This window comes from Manacus candei, unplaced genomic scaffold (genome assembly GCF_025592945.1).
Source record: "Manacus candei isolate 608988 ecotype Guabito, Panama unplaced genomic scaffold, ASM2559294v1 h1tg000061l, whole genome shotgun sequence".
Classification (NCBI taxonomy): Eukaryota; Metazoa; Chordata; class Aves; order Passeriformes; family Pipridae; genus Manacus; species Manacus candei.
Window position 1 is genome coordinate 1,414,215 of NW_026138109.1, and position 14,842 is coordinate 1,429,056.

A 14,842-nucleotide genomic window follows, 5' to 3' on the forward strand; every position below is an offset into this window, starting at 1 on the left:
AGGCAAAAATTATTACACAGAAAGACCTGTTTCCTTTCTCAGCCATCTTCTGTAGTTATTTGAGGGCTTTTTTTTTTTTTTTTTACTGTGTTGCATCCAGCAAGGATGGATGGTCATGTCCAGAGAAGGACAATGAAGCTGGTGAACAGACAGGAGCACAAGTCATATGGGGAGTAGCTGAGGGAGTTAGGGGTATTTAGCCTGGAGAAAAGGAGGCTCAGGGGTGATCTTATTGTTCTCTACAACCACCTGAAAGGAGATTGTAGCCAGGTGGGGATTAGTCTGTTCTCCCAGCTAACAAGCGACAGGACAAGAGGAAATGGCCCCAAATTGTGCCAGGGGAGGTTTAGACATAAGGAAGAATTTCTTCACTAAAAGAGCAGTCAGGCATTGGAACAGTCTGTTCGGTGAAGTGGTAGAATCATCGTCCCTGCAAGGGTTCAGAAAATGTGTGAATGTGGCACCCAGGGATACGGACCAGTGGTGAACACAGTGGTGATGAGTTAACTGTTGGACTCCATGTAATCTTAAGAGGTCTTTTCAAACTTTAACTCTTCTATGATTCCATGACCACCAGCCCAAATAACAATTACCAACCACAAACCCTGTGTCACTGATAATGACTGCAGAATTCCCCCTGACTGGATGAGCTCCTCTGTCAGGGGTGACAGCGGGTCTGTCAGCACCTTGGCACATACTGACGAAGCAATAGATGTTGACCAGATCAAAGTATACCCCTGAGATGGACTGAAAGAGAGGACTGAAAATGGAGGCCCTGATCCTGACAACATACTGATGCATCCTGAAGAAGCTGTCCTGTGGGAACAGAGAACACTGTCTCATGAGAACAGGAGCACTGTCTCATGAGAACAAGGACCTGTTTTGAACGAGAGTGGTTGGGAAGAACATCAACATGAGAGAAAAATAAGAGCAGGTGTTCGGGACTGTTGTGGGAAAGAACTGGGCTGTTTTGAGAAAGAGCAAAGTTGTGGTGAGAAAGTAGAGTTTAGAAAATGCACCTATTAGCTGTAAGAATTCTGGTGTGAAAGTTTGAACTGTCCTATCCGTGTGCATTACGTGTGTTCAAAAACTGTACTTAAGGGGCTGCGCAGCAGCCCTGGGTGGCTGTCCCTGCTTTTTCCTTGGAATAAACTTTGCTGGAACCTTTTTTCGTGTCGCTTTGGCCGTTCCGACATTATCAGCGACATCTGGCGACGCCGACGTGATCGCAACGTTGAAGACGGATTTATCTCCAATTGTGGAGCTGCCGTGACTTCCTCCTAGAGGGGAAAGAGCAGAGGATTTTCTCTCCTAGAGGGAGATTGGACCTGTGGGGCGAAGCACAGGGGGAACGGAGCCCGGTGTAGCTTGAGAGCGGGGGGTTCCCGCGAAATGGTCCGGACCTGAACTTTTTGACCCTCATTAGGTAAGCTAACAGGGGTGCCACCGGGGACTATATTTTAACAATGGGACAGCACATAACCAAGGAGGAAAGTGTAGTTCTATCTACGTGGAAATCCCTCCTTAACCGAAAGAATGTCAAGGTTGCTGAATTTTATTTACGACGTGCTGTTATAGTACTGAAAATAAGGCTTTGAAGTTACTACGTTAAGTTGCATTTCGTGTGTTTGCCTAACACTTGCTCCGTGAGACTTTGAAAGATTTAGAAGCATACGGGAGGCAACAATCTATGCAATAATTCATATAAGAACTAAAACTCTGAAACGCAGTTGCCCAGAAAGATAAGCAGGTTGCTGATGTAACAAATTGTCCTTGAACTACACCTCCAAGCAAAAAATGCAGAAAAATTTAATAATTCACTCCCGGAGACAGAAAAGAAATCAGGACCTCCCCCCCTCCATTGCCACTGCTGCAGAAAAAGCAGTTTTTCCACCAGATAACTCCACCGAGAAAACAACTAAGAAAAGAAATCCAAGTCAAGATTTATAAGTGAATGGAGAGGGACAGAGATAAATTAGAACAACGGGGGCTGGGCAGAAAACAAGATAGCAAAGCCCATCCCTGTGTAAGCCTTCAAACTCAAAAGTCAGCATCTACCTCCTTTTCTTGCTTCTTCGCAGCCTGAGTTACCTATTTTTTGTTCATGTACTAATTGGTTGTTTCAGTCTCACAATGTGTGTAAGATAAAACACAGAAAAATATGCAACAAATCAAGTTTGGTGTCATGGAAGCCTGAAGACGACGATCCCTACCGGGGGGTGGAAAGAAAAGGGGGGGCAAAAGACTGCCTTCTGATATTTCTGTTAATTCTTGTGTTAACTGTAGTGTTTGTTGAATGTGGTTTTGTGAGCTCACAATATTATTGTTACTGTGTGTGTGTATGTGAAGAAACAAAGTTCTTTGCCAGGAGAAAAAGGAAAAAGAAAAGTAAAAAGCCTTCCCTTGAAAAGATTCAGCCTTGCCAGGGAAAGAAACAGAGTGTATTTCACATGATAGAGATGGTCTGTTGCTTGGTAACTAAGCAGAAACTTTATTCACTCCCTCAGAGTTGGGAGGAGAATCAAAATATCCTGCTTTGTAGAAATTGCAACTTTGTAACCTTCTGATTGGAGAAAGAAATTGTCTTACAATTTCATAACATAGTCTCACTAACTGTTTTCTGAAGTTGTTCATTAAAATAACCAAAATTGTTTTAGAATGCAAGCATAAATGTAATGGAGAAATAGAGTTTTTAAAGTAACTGCTGACAACTGTCTGTGATAAGAAAATTCCAGTGTGTGTGGGGGGAGTGATTCTCCGGCAGAGCTCTAGGCTCAGCTCTACCTTCCCTCTTCCCCCCTGCTCAAACAGCTCTGTAAACATTCTTTTGTTACTTCTGTATTTTACAGATAGTTTTTTTGAGATTGTTGAGGAAGCTTTAAGGTAGATTTTTTTGGTGGAATACCTAGCTCAAAAATATCTTATTTGACAGGGGCAGTTTTTGCCAGAGCAAAAAGGGAAAAATAAATAAACTGTTTCTAGCTGGAAGTTTCCACCTTTGTGGAAAGAGAGATAAAATCTAAAGATATAATACAGGAAACTGCCTAACAACAGGCAGTGTTTCAAGTTTAAACTGCATCTGTCCTGGTCTCTTGCGCTAAGCAGCAGAGGTGTGTCCCTGTTATAGGTGACAAGCTTAAACCAGAACTGTTGCTGCTTTGCAAGGTGTGCATTCTGGATCCCCTGGTATACTCTTATGAGCAAAACCCTAGTTTAAAGCAGCCTGAGTGAGTTTTACTGTGGCTTTATGTAAATTGCTAAAGTTGAGAGCTACTTTAAGAGTGTTAACTTCTTAAATACATCGATGTAAGTTAAACTGTTACACCTATTTTGTTTAAATAAGATGCTTAAAGTTTTCACACATATCCCAGAAAAATATATAAATATCAGCAAAAATTCAGAATTAGCTGCTTATAAATCCTAGCTGATCATATCGTTTCAGAGGCTGGATGAGACTGCTTAAGTTTTAAAAGGACATGACTGTTCTCCAGTTTCATTTTTTATATTCAGAGAGGCAGGAATCTGCCCTATGAATTTGTGAATCCTGTTCAAATCACAAGCCATGTGTGGCTTGATAATAGGAAAGTAAAAGATACAAAACTATATTTAATTCAATTATGCAACTAAGACCTTATAAAAATCAGTAATCCCATCCTCTGAAAGATTTCCATATGTTAAGATTTTGAACAGCCAATTGTTTCTTCATAATGAAAGCTGCTATTTGCTTTTATTGAAGTTACAGTGACCTTCCTAAAATTCAGTGTTTTCCTTTACAATAGGAGAGAATTTTTCTGCAGTACAACATGATAAAATGCTGCTCAAAATGATAAAAGCAAAGTAAAAGGAAATACAGAAGTTAGAGACCTAAAAAGATGAGTAAAAACTAAATGTGATTGTTCTAACCAATGTTCTTTGAGAAGCAGGATTGAAGAATGCTCCAGGAAAAAATTCATAAAACCAAGCCATAGAACCTATCTCCTATAGAGAGAATTATACTGCACAGAGTCATCACTAGGCCTTCAGCTTCAAAGAAAAACTGCAAAATTACCCATGATATCCACTTAAAACTGACTGAACTATTAATAACAAATTTGTGAGTTTTTTATTAAAGGTGAAGAACAACTAAAAGAAGCAGATGAACAAGAGCTGAGAGTTAACTACATCCCAGACATCGGAGACAACTTGGACTGATTCTCACAGAAGACACTGAATTTCAAGATGTATTAGCAGACTGTAATAGTGATTTATCTATTCATTTTTCTAGGTACCGACTATAGACAGAAATCATGTGTTGCTGCCAATCACTCATTACTCATGTAACTCAGACATTGGTTTAATTCTGCACAATTTAGGAAGTTTTAAAAAACTGTAAGGACAAGTAATGTTGTAATTTGCTGGTTTTCCAGAGCTAAAACAGTTATGCAGAGATTCCTAATTCACTTATAGGACAAATTGTGGTCAAGAAAACATTTTACACATCAAATGAACATTTTAAAATATAAAAAGGGGGGAAAGAAACCATGCAGGTGCATAAACAGATGCTAAATCGGAGTAGATCTCATTTAAATTTGTTAGGCCTTATATTCCTTGTATGTATTCCTTTTCAGGCCAGGTACAGTTGTTGGACGTGACTGCCAAAGATGACAAACTGAGAAGTACACAGCCAATAACTACTTAAAATGTAAAGTGTGTAATTAAAATGTAAAAGTATAATTGAAATTCCAGCTATGTGTGAGTGAAGTGTGACTGAGGTGGCCACCAATGAATGACTGGAAAAAGATTGTATGAGAGAGAGAAACTGTGTAGATATATGTGTGTAGACTTAAAAATACTTTACATGAGTGTCAAGATTTTAAAGGAATGTGTTACATGAATGTCAGACCATAGTGAGTCCTTATTCTAGATGGTAGATGAACTCTCTTTTTTCTTGGTGAAGTGTTGTTATCCATCCTCGTTGGGAAATGCTGCATTTCTTCTTAGCTTTGAATCAGGGGTTGTCGATACTGATGCCTTGCTTGATCAGCCTGTTGCAAAGGGCCCTGCAGCAGACTAAGGCCATCTTTGTCGCAGAAATACAAAAAAGGGGGAATTGTCAGGGGTGACAGCGGGTCTGTCAGCACCTTGGCACATACTGACGAAGCAATAGATGTTGACCAGATCAAAGTATACCCCTGAGATGGACTGAAAGAGAGGACTGAAAATGGAGGCCCTGATCCTGACAACATACTGATGCATCCTGAAGAAGCTGTCCTGTGGGAACAGAGAACACTGTCTCATGAGAACAGGAGCACTGTCTCATGAGAACAAGGACCTGTTTTGAACGAGAGTGGTTGGGAAGAACATCAACATGAGAGAAAAATAAGAGCAGGTGTTCGGGACTGTTGTGGGAAAGAACTGGGCTGTTTTGAGAAAGAGCAAAGTTGTGGTGAGAAAGTAGAGTTTAGAAAATGCACCTATTAGCTGTAAGAATTCTGGTGTGAAAGTTTGAACTGTCCTATCCGTGTGCATTACGTGTGTTCAAAAACTGTACTTAAGGGGCTGCGCAGCAGCCCTGGGTGGCTGTCCCTGCTTTTTCCTTGGAATAAACTTTGCTGGAACCTTTTTTCGTGTCGCTTTGGCCGTTCCGACATTATCAGCGACACTCCTCCATTATCGTTGTGAGGTTAGAGGTGTCACTAGACAAACACTAGAGAAACAACTCTGGCCACCTACTGGTGGACCAACTGCCGTGTGTGTCTCGGCAGCATGCCACTGTCCCTTCCTGGTGAGAGCCAGCAGTCATCCAGCATCTGTCCTTCCACAGAATCACAGAATATTCGGAGATGAAAAGGACCCACAAGGATCCTTGAGTCCTACTCTTAAGCCAATGGCCCCTACGGGGATCGAACCCAGGATCTTGATGTTATCAGCACCACACCGTCTCTGAAGGCAGAGGTGCAGTTGTGCCCCGGGACGCCCAGGGAATCGCCAGCTGGAACAGGCCCTAACCCTGAAATCCCGTGCCAGCACTATGACGGATCCACGGCTTTCACACGCGCTATACACCTGTCATGTGCGTTTAGTGGGTGTTTAACACGTGCAAGGCCGTGGACGCGCAATATCTGCAATCAAATCGGAATCCCGATGCGCGCGGGGGGTCCGACTCCATCCGAAAATCCGGCTCGTAAAGTGCTGTCCCCAAAACCGCAACCTGAATCTGGGGCCAAGCCGCGACCTCTCACCACCCCCCGTCCCCCATCTCCGCCAGCCTCCCGCGCAGGCCAGGATCCGACCACGAAGCCGGGCCGAGCGCAGCCGAGCCTTGCCGACAGGAGCTGGGCCTTGGCGCTCCCGGACGGGCCGCAGGGGGCGGGCCGGGCCCGGCGCAGGCGCCGCCGAAGGCTCGCGGCGGAGGGCAGTGGGCCTGGGACGGCGGCTCCATGCGCTGCCAGGTAGGTGCGACCTGCTGGAGCCCCCGGCGAGCGGCGGCCTGGCCGGAGCCGGGAAGGGCGGCGGGGCTCCCGCGGCCCCTCGGCCCGGCGGGCAGCGGCGCCGGACGGGAGAGGCCTGGGCGGGGGAGCGGGGCGCGGGTCCGTGGGCACTCACCGCCCCCCCGCCTTCCCTTGCCCCCCGCCTTCCCTTGCCCCCCGCCTGTCCCCGCTCTCCGGACGGCCGGGGCAGGAGGTCGGCACCGAGAAGAGCCTGGGAAAGCTTTTCCCGGCGCTCTGGTTCCGGTCGTGTGTTGGTGGTTTTTTGGGGGGAGGCCCCGCGCTCTGAGCCCTGTCTGTTCCCCGAGCAGGTCTCGGTGCTGTATTTCGCCCGGAGCGCGGAGCTGGCGGGGCTGCGCAGCGAGACCCTCACGGTGCCACGGCAGATCACCTCTCTGCAGCTCTGGGAGGAGATCGTCAAGGCCCACCCCAGGTACCCAGCAAGTTACCAATGAGGTGCACAAAACCCGTGGTTGGATATCTTTTATTTTCTTTTTTTTTTGGTAAATACAAATTCGGCGTTTAGAGTGTAGTTGGAATGTGTAGCAGTACTTCGACAGTGCAAAACCAGTGATGTTACCTTCTTCTGGTAACCTGCACCAAGCTTTTCGTGTTTCGCACAGTTGGAAAGGCTGTAGCTTTATGTATATACAAGGAAAGCCCAGGTCCCAAAAGTAGATGTACCCCAAAGTGGAGCCTGAGTGGTACACGGGTCCCATTGTCCAGGAGAGGTGTGGTACAGTAAGCTGAAAGCTGAACTATGTTATTAACCTGTGGAGAAGGTGAGATGTCTCAAGGAGGGATCAAGCACAGCCAGGACAATAAATAAGAAATAAATGGTAGTGCGCAGGTGTTTTCAATGATTTAGGTTGGACATTAGGAAGAAATTATTCACAAAAGGGGGGATTAGATATTGGAGTGGGCTGCCATCCCTGGATGTGTTTAAGGAAAGACTGGACATGGCACTCAGTGCCATGGTGTAATTGACATGGTGGTGTTAGGTCAAAAGTTGGACTTGATGATCTCAGAGGTCTTTTCCAACCTAACTGATTCTGTAATTATCTTTAACTGTACAGTTAGCCCTTGGTCTGATCTTATGGCACACTCTGGAAGAAAGATCAGGAAGGGAACTGAAGCCTGCACAGGCTTCTAGCCACTCAACCCTGCCTGACACAGGAAGTAGATTCAGCCACTTTCAACCTTCTCTGTTTTGAAAGATACTGCTGTTGGTTGCATTTCACAGGGAGTCTGGTCTTGAGAGAGCTCTGTGTTTGTGCTGTAAGAGCTTCTGCAGCACTGGTGCTCCTTAGGGGTGTCAGCAGAAAAGTTGCCTCATGTTAGGGCTGAGGAAAGGTGCTCAGTTCTGACAAGAATGAGTCTGATAGACAAAGATGCAACACCATTTTGAAAGGGTAGAAGGGGGTAAAAAAAAGTAAGGTTTAACAGGTTGAGGTCCTCAGGATTTAGTGCTGAATGCACTGGAATTTCCATAACTCTGGAATTAGATGTCAAGGCACAACTCTTCTTTAGTCGATTACTCTCAAAGGCTATGAAAACAATGAACTATTTAGCAAAGGTGTTTGTTTCCAGGTGAGAAGCTCTAACAAAATGCTAGACCAGGGGCCTTTTCCTCACAGAGAACTGGGGTTAAATGTGTTTTGGGAGAGGAGACAGTGCAGGGCATGTGCTTATTTTACTTTGCAGCCTGTTCCTCTCTGTCAGAGGTATCAGCAGCACCGTTGGTTGGTGTTCCATAGTTTGTCAACTTTGTCCTTTTATGAGTGATGACTTGGGGCAGTACATCTTGCATTTGCAGTTACTTCACAGCGGCCTTCGTGAAAAATGCTTCTGTTCCTTGCTTTTATGGAAAAAATGTAATTTTAGGGCATTGACCACAGACTTCTATTCACATTGCTAATGGATATTCAAACTCCAGCTTTAGCATACTTAACAGTGCTCCTCTGTTCCACCCGTTTTCCCCAGTGACTTTGCTTACAAGTGACACTAATTGTGACACTAATTAGAACCCATCCTTCTAATGGGCACTTCAATTTCCTGGGTATGCCAAGTTCTTCAGTGACTTTCATGCAGTCTCTTTCTTCAGTTTGCCCTCTGAGTCAGAGCTACTGTGTTTTGCTTAGTCTGTGCCTTGCCTACTTTGGTCTATCTGGCTGGTAGGAAATAAGATGATTTTTACTTGTACTCTTTTGGTGTGTCTACTTGTTTCTATGCAGTACAGCTCTGCTGGCTGTGCCAGATTTTGTAGTCCAAACAATAACAGTTATCATACCTGCACCATATAACGTAAAATACTGGCATTCTTTTTCCTGGTGTCTTACTGCCACTGCCCTCATGCTTGCTGTGTAATTACACTTAGCCGTGAAAGTGACTCCTTGTGTCACGATATCCAGAGCTGTGGACTCTCACAGCAACATCTCAAAGATGTGAAATCAAAAAATATTTAGAAGGTCTGCCAGAAGACACATCACATCTGCCCTCTTACTTCTGTGGCCACTCCTTACCAACAGCAGATTTCAGACCTGTAAGTTCAAAAGACCCAAAGCTTCATGAAGTCTGAGCACACACAACAAGAGCATCTCTTTGACCACTGAATCTTCATGAGATCTCATGAGCAGCACCCAGAATGCTTCTTGGTGTGTAAGAAAATTGCTCCAGTCCTTCGAGACTGTATCAGGGCAATATTTACTTCTAATCCCGAATTGTATGGTTGCTACCTCTTGAGTTACTTCTTTATTATAAGCTGCTGCAGTGGGTCTGATATACATTGGTTCATTCTGATACAGGCCTATGACAAATCGAATTCCTGACTTTTGAAATTATACTGAGTTTGTTTCTCCTTAGCCACTACAAGAAAACCAAAGATTAGGAGATGGGTGTTTGTTGTTTTTTTGACAGTGTCTAGGAAGCAAAGTTGCGTAAGTCTCAGTGGTTTTTACCTCAGTTACCCTAGACTGTGCACCAGTTGGTTGTTTAATGAAATCCGTGGTTAAATGTAAACACTCTATTTGTGCTCCTGCCAATCCCCCTCAGGCTTGCTGTCATCCAGGATCAAGTGGTTTTTGCTGTTCGGCAGGAATACGTGCTTCTTGGAGATCAGCTCCTGGTCCTTCAGCCTGGAGACGAGGTTGCCATCATCCCACCGATCAGTGGAGGCTGAACCTGCCCAGATTCTGTTGGGTAGGTATCTTGCTTAGTTTCTATGCTATAGAGCATAATTGTGTGCCAATATAATCTGAATTCTGTATGATGTTCCAACAATCCTTTTTTGTTTAGGTCCACAGATGTGATTGCTATTCTCTCCTTCCACCCCAGTACTGTTTTGAGAGAGCCTAATGTGTATTTCCATCTGGAGAATACAGTTATGCCAGTGCAAGCCACTACAAGGCAGTGCACCAGTAAATGATTAACACATATTCAGTAAATGGAAGACAATTGCCAGAGAGGTCGGGCATTGTTTTGAATTTGAGTTTTAGGTCTTGTTACTCCTTCCTTGTTGTTTCTGGCTACCAGTAGATACTTTGCTTGCCTAAATAAGATAATAATGAACAACCTTCTGCTGCTTTTTAACAGAAAAGATAATACAGCAAAATAACTGCTGCTTAAAAATTTTGTTTATTTTTTGCTGTTAAAGGAGCAGGTGTGCTTAGAATAGCTTAATTTCTTTACCTGCTTTCAAGTGGCAGTCCTTGTGTTTACTGCAGCTTGTTCCATTGCTGCTTAAAATACTTCTCATTGTTCTCATTCTTAGGTGATCTGATGACTGGTTTCTACTCAGAAAAGTTAAAAGCGTCTCTGTTGTGACTGAAACGGATGAATACTGTGAGGTCCTGAATGTCCTGGAGAGCATATTCAACTTTAGGATTAGAAATCTAATCTGTGTTTATCAGAAATCTCTGTTTTTAAACTGTTTGATTTCAGGATAAGAAAAGTAGGAGGGGCTGCAATATCACTGAAGATTTACCAGCACTATACAGTGGTCCATGCTGGTTGATTGTATTATTAAACCATGGCCTCAGACTAATTAAAGTTTTGTCCCATTGTACCAGACTTTTCTGTCAGAAAGGAATATGTATACATTAAAAACCAGGTCATTGCTCGATATTTGCAGTTCATATTCTCTCTGTGAGACTGATGAGAAGTGAATTTGATGTGTAGACTGGTCTCTCAGGGAAATAGATGGTGCATGTTGTTTGCATAAATTAGATAAAAAGCAGTTGGCTGATGCTAGTATCTTCAGAAACAACAACAGAGTCTGTTTGGTTTCAACCTTTTTAGTGAGATATGGATGAAACTGAAGATGTGCCAAAAGATTTTATCAAGCTCAAGTCTGCAAAGCTCTCTGTAGATGAAGTGTCAGAGCTGGTCATTTCACCATACTGTGGGGCAGTGTCTCTGTTCATTGGTAAGTTTAATATTTATGAGCTGGATATTTGGGTGTATTAATGGTCTAATAAATAGAATGTAGATTGTCCACATCCCAGACTTGTGCTTCTCAAATAAATCAATTCCTGGTCTGAACCCAGGATGTTTAGAAAACATGTTCTGAATTATTAGAGCAAGACTATGGCAGCAGTTAAACAGTTGCACTGGGATTAAGTGGGTGAGAAGCTTTCAGGTTGGTATAGCCATCCTAGGACTGAATGGAGCGACAGCTCTGGAGTATAGAACTGCTTGGGAGGTGTTTTCTCTATCCTCTTGGACAGAGCTTGTTCAAGGTGGGAATAGAATATTGTGGCTATGCAAACACATGCCCACACCTGTATGTGAGGTCTCACAACTAAGGTCTTAGTTGAAAGTGAAGTACTGTTTTACCCATGAGCTGGTAAAGGTAAGGCTGATACTCTATCCTGTGCTTAATGTGCATGACACACATCTGAAACCCCTTTGTCCTTAAACTTTAGTGCTACTGGGCTTCTAAATACTGAGCATTTAAAAATTGCATGGGCAAATGCAATAATAATAGCACCTTAGCAGTTACCACAGAAGATGTCCCAGCCTTGAGCATTATGGACTCTGGACTTGCATAATGTGTAAACTAAATTATTCCTTTTATAGTAAAGATTTATCTTGTTCAAATAATCTCTTTATGCAGCCATATTTAGGGGAGATTGTTTATATTTGCGCAGTGCTGACCTTGACCATAGCAAGAGATCCTGGGTTTTACTCAGTATTAATACATTATATGTTTTTATGTAATATGTATATAGTATATGTTATAAATATACAGTATATATTTAGTAATTTATTTATTATTTATTTATTATTTAAGTACCCTTTATTTGGTTGATAAATCATTTTTATTTAGGTACTACAAGAAATAATTTTGAAGGGAAAAAAGTGATTCACTTAGAATATGAAGCATATACTTCAATGGCAGAGACTGAAATAAAGAAAATCTGCAGAGATGTAAGACAGAAATGGCCTTCAGTCAAACATATCGCAGTGCACCATAGACTTGGGTATGTATGTCCAGACCACATCCTTCTGTAAGTGGAATATTAATCCTTGTCTGGTGCGTGGACCTGCAGGAGTATTTAGAAACTGTAATGCAGTGTCTATTGGTAGTGTTTGCTGGAGTCCCCATTTAGCCTTGCAGGATCCTTGAGGCTGGTTTGATGTTTTAAAAGTGGGGAGAAGGGATTGTAATTTCACTCTGGAGAAGGGGTTGGTTTGTTTTGTCTTTATTTCTAAAAGATATGAAGTTTTCAGCACTCTCTTTTTATTCTCTCTTCTATGGAGATGCTGCAGAAGGTCCTTGTCAGATTTAAGTCAATTTATGCTATAAAAAAATCTGCAAGCTTGGGCTATGGGGAGTGAAGAGACACAGTAATTGCCAGACATGCTTGCAGGAGAACCTCCTGGTTTTGAGTCTTGGATAAGCATATTCCCTTATGTTCAAACATGGAATGCTAGTATCTGACATTCTCTTGAGCCTTCCCTATTTATCAGGTTTCTCACTGAAATTAGTAGGACTTGCAGAGTCTGAAGGAACACTGGAGGTGATTGCAAAGGGTAAGATAGTAGGTCTGAAGGGTAGTTTCCTGAGATTTCCTCTATAGCCAGCAAAGAGAGTGGCTCTCTTGAGGGCAGCTCAAAGCATTTAAGCTGAGATTTCTTCTTGTGAACTATTTGCTGGAGGAGTCCTACAGTAGAGGGAGAACTGGGAAGTAGCTTTTGGGAATACTACTGTTGTGAGGAGCAAAACAAAACCTTGTGCTTCTTCTGTTAAGTTTGGAAAACAACACATTGAATAGTAAACGTCAGAATTTAAAATCAGAGTTCACCAAAAATTAAGTTTCATTGCAAAATCTGCATAGTATGAGGCACTTAATTTCTTCTTTCACAAATTCTTGTGCAAATTGAGATGATTTTTTAGGTTTCCAGATAAGAACTAACTGTTCTAACTTGTTATTGTTTATTATTTAGCCAACTTTCAGTGAGTTTCCTATGTATTGTTGCAAATTAACAATTTTCCCCTCTTAACTCCATAGGCTTAATTTAAAAAAAAAGAAAGAATAGATGAAAAAAGCCTATGTCTGGTGGATTTATTTATTCTCAAGTGTGGAATTTTAACATCTGGTACTGATTTTGGTTGTGGTTTTCTTTCTTTTAAAAAGTGTATAATCTTTTGGACGTGGTTTGACACTTGCTCAGTATGAATGAGTCAGGAGAGCATGTGGCCAGAACACTGACGTGACATGGCCACAACTTTTGGGTGCTCTTGATGTTGAGTGTTAGCTAAAACTGCTGTTGTTCCTCTTCTCTCCCTAGTGTGGTTCCAATAACTGAAGCAAGTGTAATTATTGCAGTCTCCTCTCCACACAGAGCAGAATCCCTTGAAGCTGTAATGTACTGCATCAATACCCTAAAAGCATCCGTACCAATATGGAAAAAGGTATGTTTGGGGTCTTTCCAAGTTTCAGCCCCCCTCCCGCAATTTGCTTCAGTGTGAGAGGGTTTTCAGACAAAACAAAAATTGAATTTAGACCTATGCTAGTCTTAGACATCTGGGCTATCTAAGAAATGCTCCAGGAGGCAGTTGCTCCTCATGGCTTGTCAGTGTCTGGCAGCAGTGAGGTTCCTCTAATGCAGCCAAGCCCATATATGGCAGGTAGAACATCTGAAAGGCTGTTCTGTACCTCTACCATCCAGCTCCTTCTCTTTTTGAAGCCAGCCTGGGGTCAAAGTGAAAGAGGCCTGAGTTCTCCTCTTTTGAGTTGCAAAACTCAGTTCCTCACAGGCTTGTGGAAGAACTTTGAATCAGCTTTGCAGTTCGCAAGTAAAAGGAGCATTTCTTATCTCTGTCTTTTCCCCTCATCCCTGTGGCCTTGAGAAAGCACAGAGCATTAAGCAATAGCCCACAGTGAAGGGATGAACACAGATCCCAGAGTTGGTATGGGCACACAACAGTGGAGAAATTAGCCCAGGTCCAGAAAGAGATTCATTGTGTAACCACAGTGTTGCATGCAAGTAATGAGCATTACCTCTGCCTTCTCTCCCAGGCAGAACTTGCCATGTGGTTAACAGTGATGTTCTCTTGAGTACTCTACTTTTCTGACACCTCTTTCAGGAGACAAGTAATCAGGGTGTAATCTCAGAGCCCTGATGAATTTTCTGTATAGGATTGGACTGCTGCTGGGTAGTCCAGTCTGTCCATCAGCTCCAATACTACTGTATTTGGTGTATTGATGTAATATATTTTTTTTAATATTGACATTCTGCTACACATAAATACTCTTCTTAAAATGATGATACAGTAGGTACTACATGAGTGCTGTGTACTCTACAGCTTTTACATCATATCTTCTAGATTTCTTTGTTGAACTTCAGTATAGATGGGCCCTTTTAAATTTAATGGGTATCAGCTCGAGGTTCAGCTAAGTTAGTATATTCTAAGGGTGCTGCCCTCTTTTCTGCTTGCCAGCCAAGTACTGTGTAGTCCTGTTGTGATCAGTAAATAATAGCGGGGTGGCTGTTGAGTTATTTGACCTGGCTTGTGGCTGTATGTAGCAGAGTCTCACAATATTGCCCATTCTTTGTTTATATTTGCAGGAGATTTATGAGGATGAATATTCTTGGAAAGAAAACAAGGAATGCTTTTGGGCAAATTCAGAAAAATAACTGTACTCTTTTAAAAATAAAGTGTTACTCTTCCAAATGAGCATATTTACCTTTGAATTGTTTTTCAGAGAATCTATGTGTTTCTAAACAGTTATAATAGATGTTTCAATCTGAATAATTTAATTTGGACTGAGTGATATGAATGAGTATTAATTGGGGTTTTAAAGCGTTCTTGACTATCCTTTGAAAGCACCCTTTTGCGCATTCTAACATGGAGGCAGTTTTTAAAACAA

The 14,842-nt window shown here is 42.5% G+C and overlaps 2 protein-coding genes and 1 long non-coding RNA gene across 3 annotated transcripts; all 3 read left to right on the plus strand.

Moving 5' to 3' along the window:
- Positions 1-407: 407 nt before the first annotated feature.
- LOC127478743 (uncharacterized) lies at positions 408-5,222 on the plus strand. The gene is made up of 2 exons (XR_007907307.1): positions 408-1,426; positions 3,780-5,222. It is a non-coding gene; the product is annotated as an uncharacterized LOC127478743 (long non-coding RNA).
- Positions 5,223-6,327: 1,105 nt separating this feature from the next.
- Positions 6,328-9,656, plus strand: LOC127478733 (molybdopterin synthase sulfur carrier subunit-like). The gene is made up of 3 exons (XM_051804836.1): positions 6,328-6,431; positions 6,779-6,900; positions 9,519-9,656. The coding sequence occupies exons 1-3, from the start codon at positions 6,420-6,422 to the stop codon at positions 9,643-9,645; spliced, it is 261 nt and encodes an 86-aa protein (XP_051660796.1). The 5' UTR covers positions 6,328-6,419; the 3' UTR covers positions 9,646-9,656.
- A 1,113-nt stretch (positions 9,657-10,769) lies between these two features.
- LOC127478730 (molybdopterin synthase catalytic subunit) lies at positions 10,770-14,649 on the plus strand. Its single transcript, XM_051804832.1, has 4 exons — positions 10,770-10,890; positions 11,794-11,947; positions 13,260-13,383; positions 14,541-14,649. The coding sequence occupies exons 1-4, from the start codon at positions 10,770-10,772 to the stop codon at positions 14,607-14,609; spliced, it is 468 nt and encodes a 155-aa protein (XP_051660792.1). The 3' UTR covers positions 14,610-14,649.
- Positions 14,650-14,842: the final 193 nt, after the last annotated feature.

Excerpts from the sequence above, each read along its gene's own strand:
- LOC127478733 (XM_051804836.1), top strand. Across the intron at positions 6,901-9,518 it reads ATCGTCAAGGCCCACCCCAG|GCTTGCTGTCATCCAGGATC; the intron begins GTACCCAGCAAG and ends AATCCCCCTCAG.
- LOC127478730 (XM_051804832.1), top strand. The coding sequence starts at position 10,770 with ATGGATGAAACTGAAGATGTGCCAAAAGATTTTATCAAGCTCAAGTCT. Across the intron at positions 10,891-11,793 it reads GGCAGTGTCTCTGTTCATTG|GTACTACAAGAAATAATTTT; the intron begins GTAAGTTTAATA and ends ATTTTTATTTAG. Across the intron at positions 11,948-13,259 it reads GCAGTGCACCATAGACTTGG|TGTGGTTCCAATAACTGAAG; the intron begins GTATGTATGTCC and ends TTCTCTCCCTAG.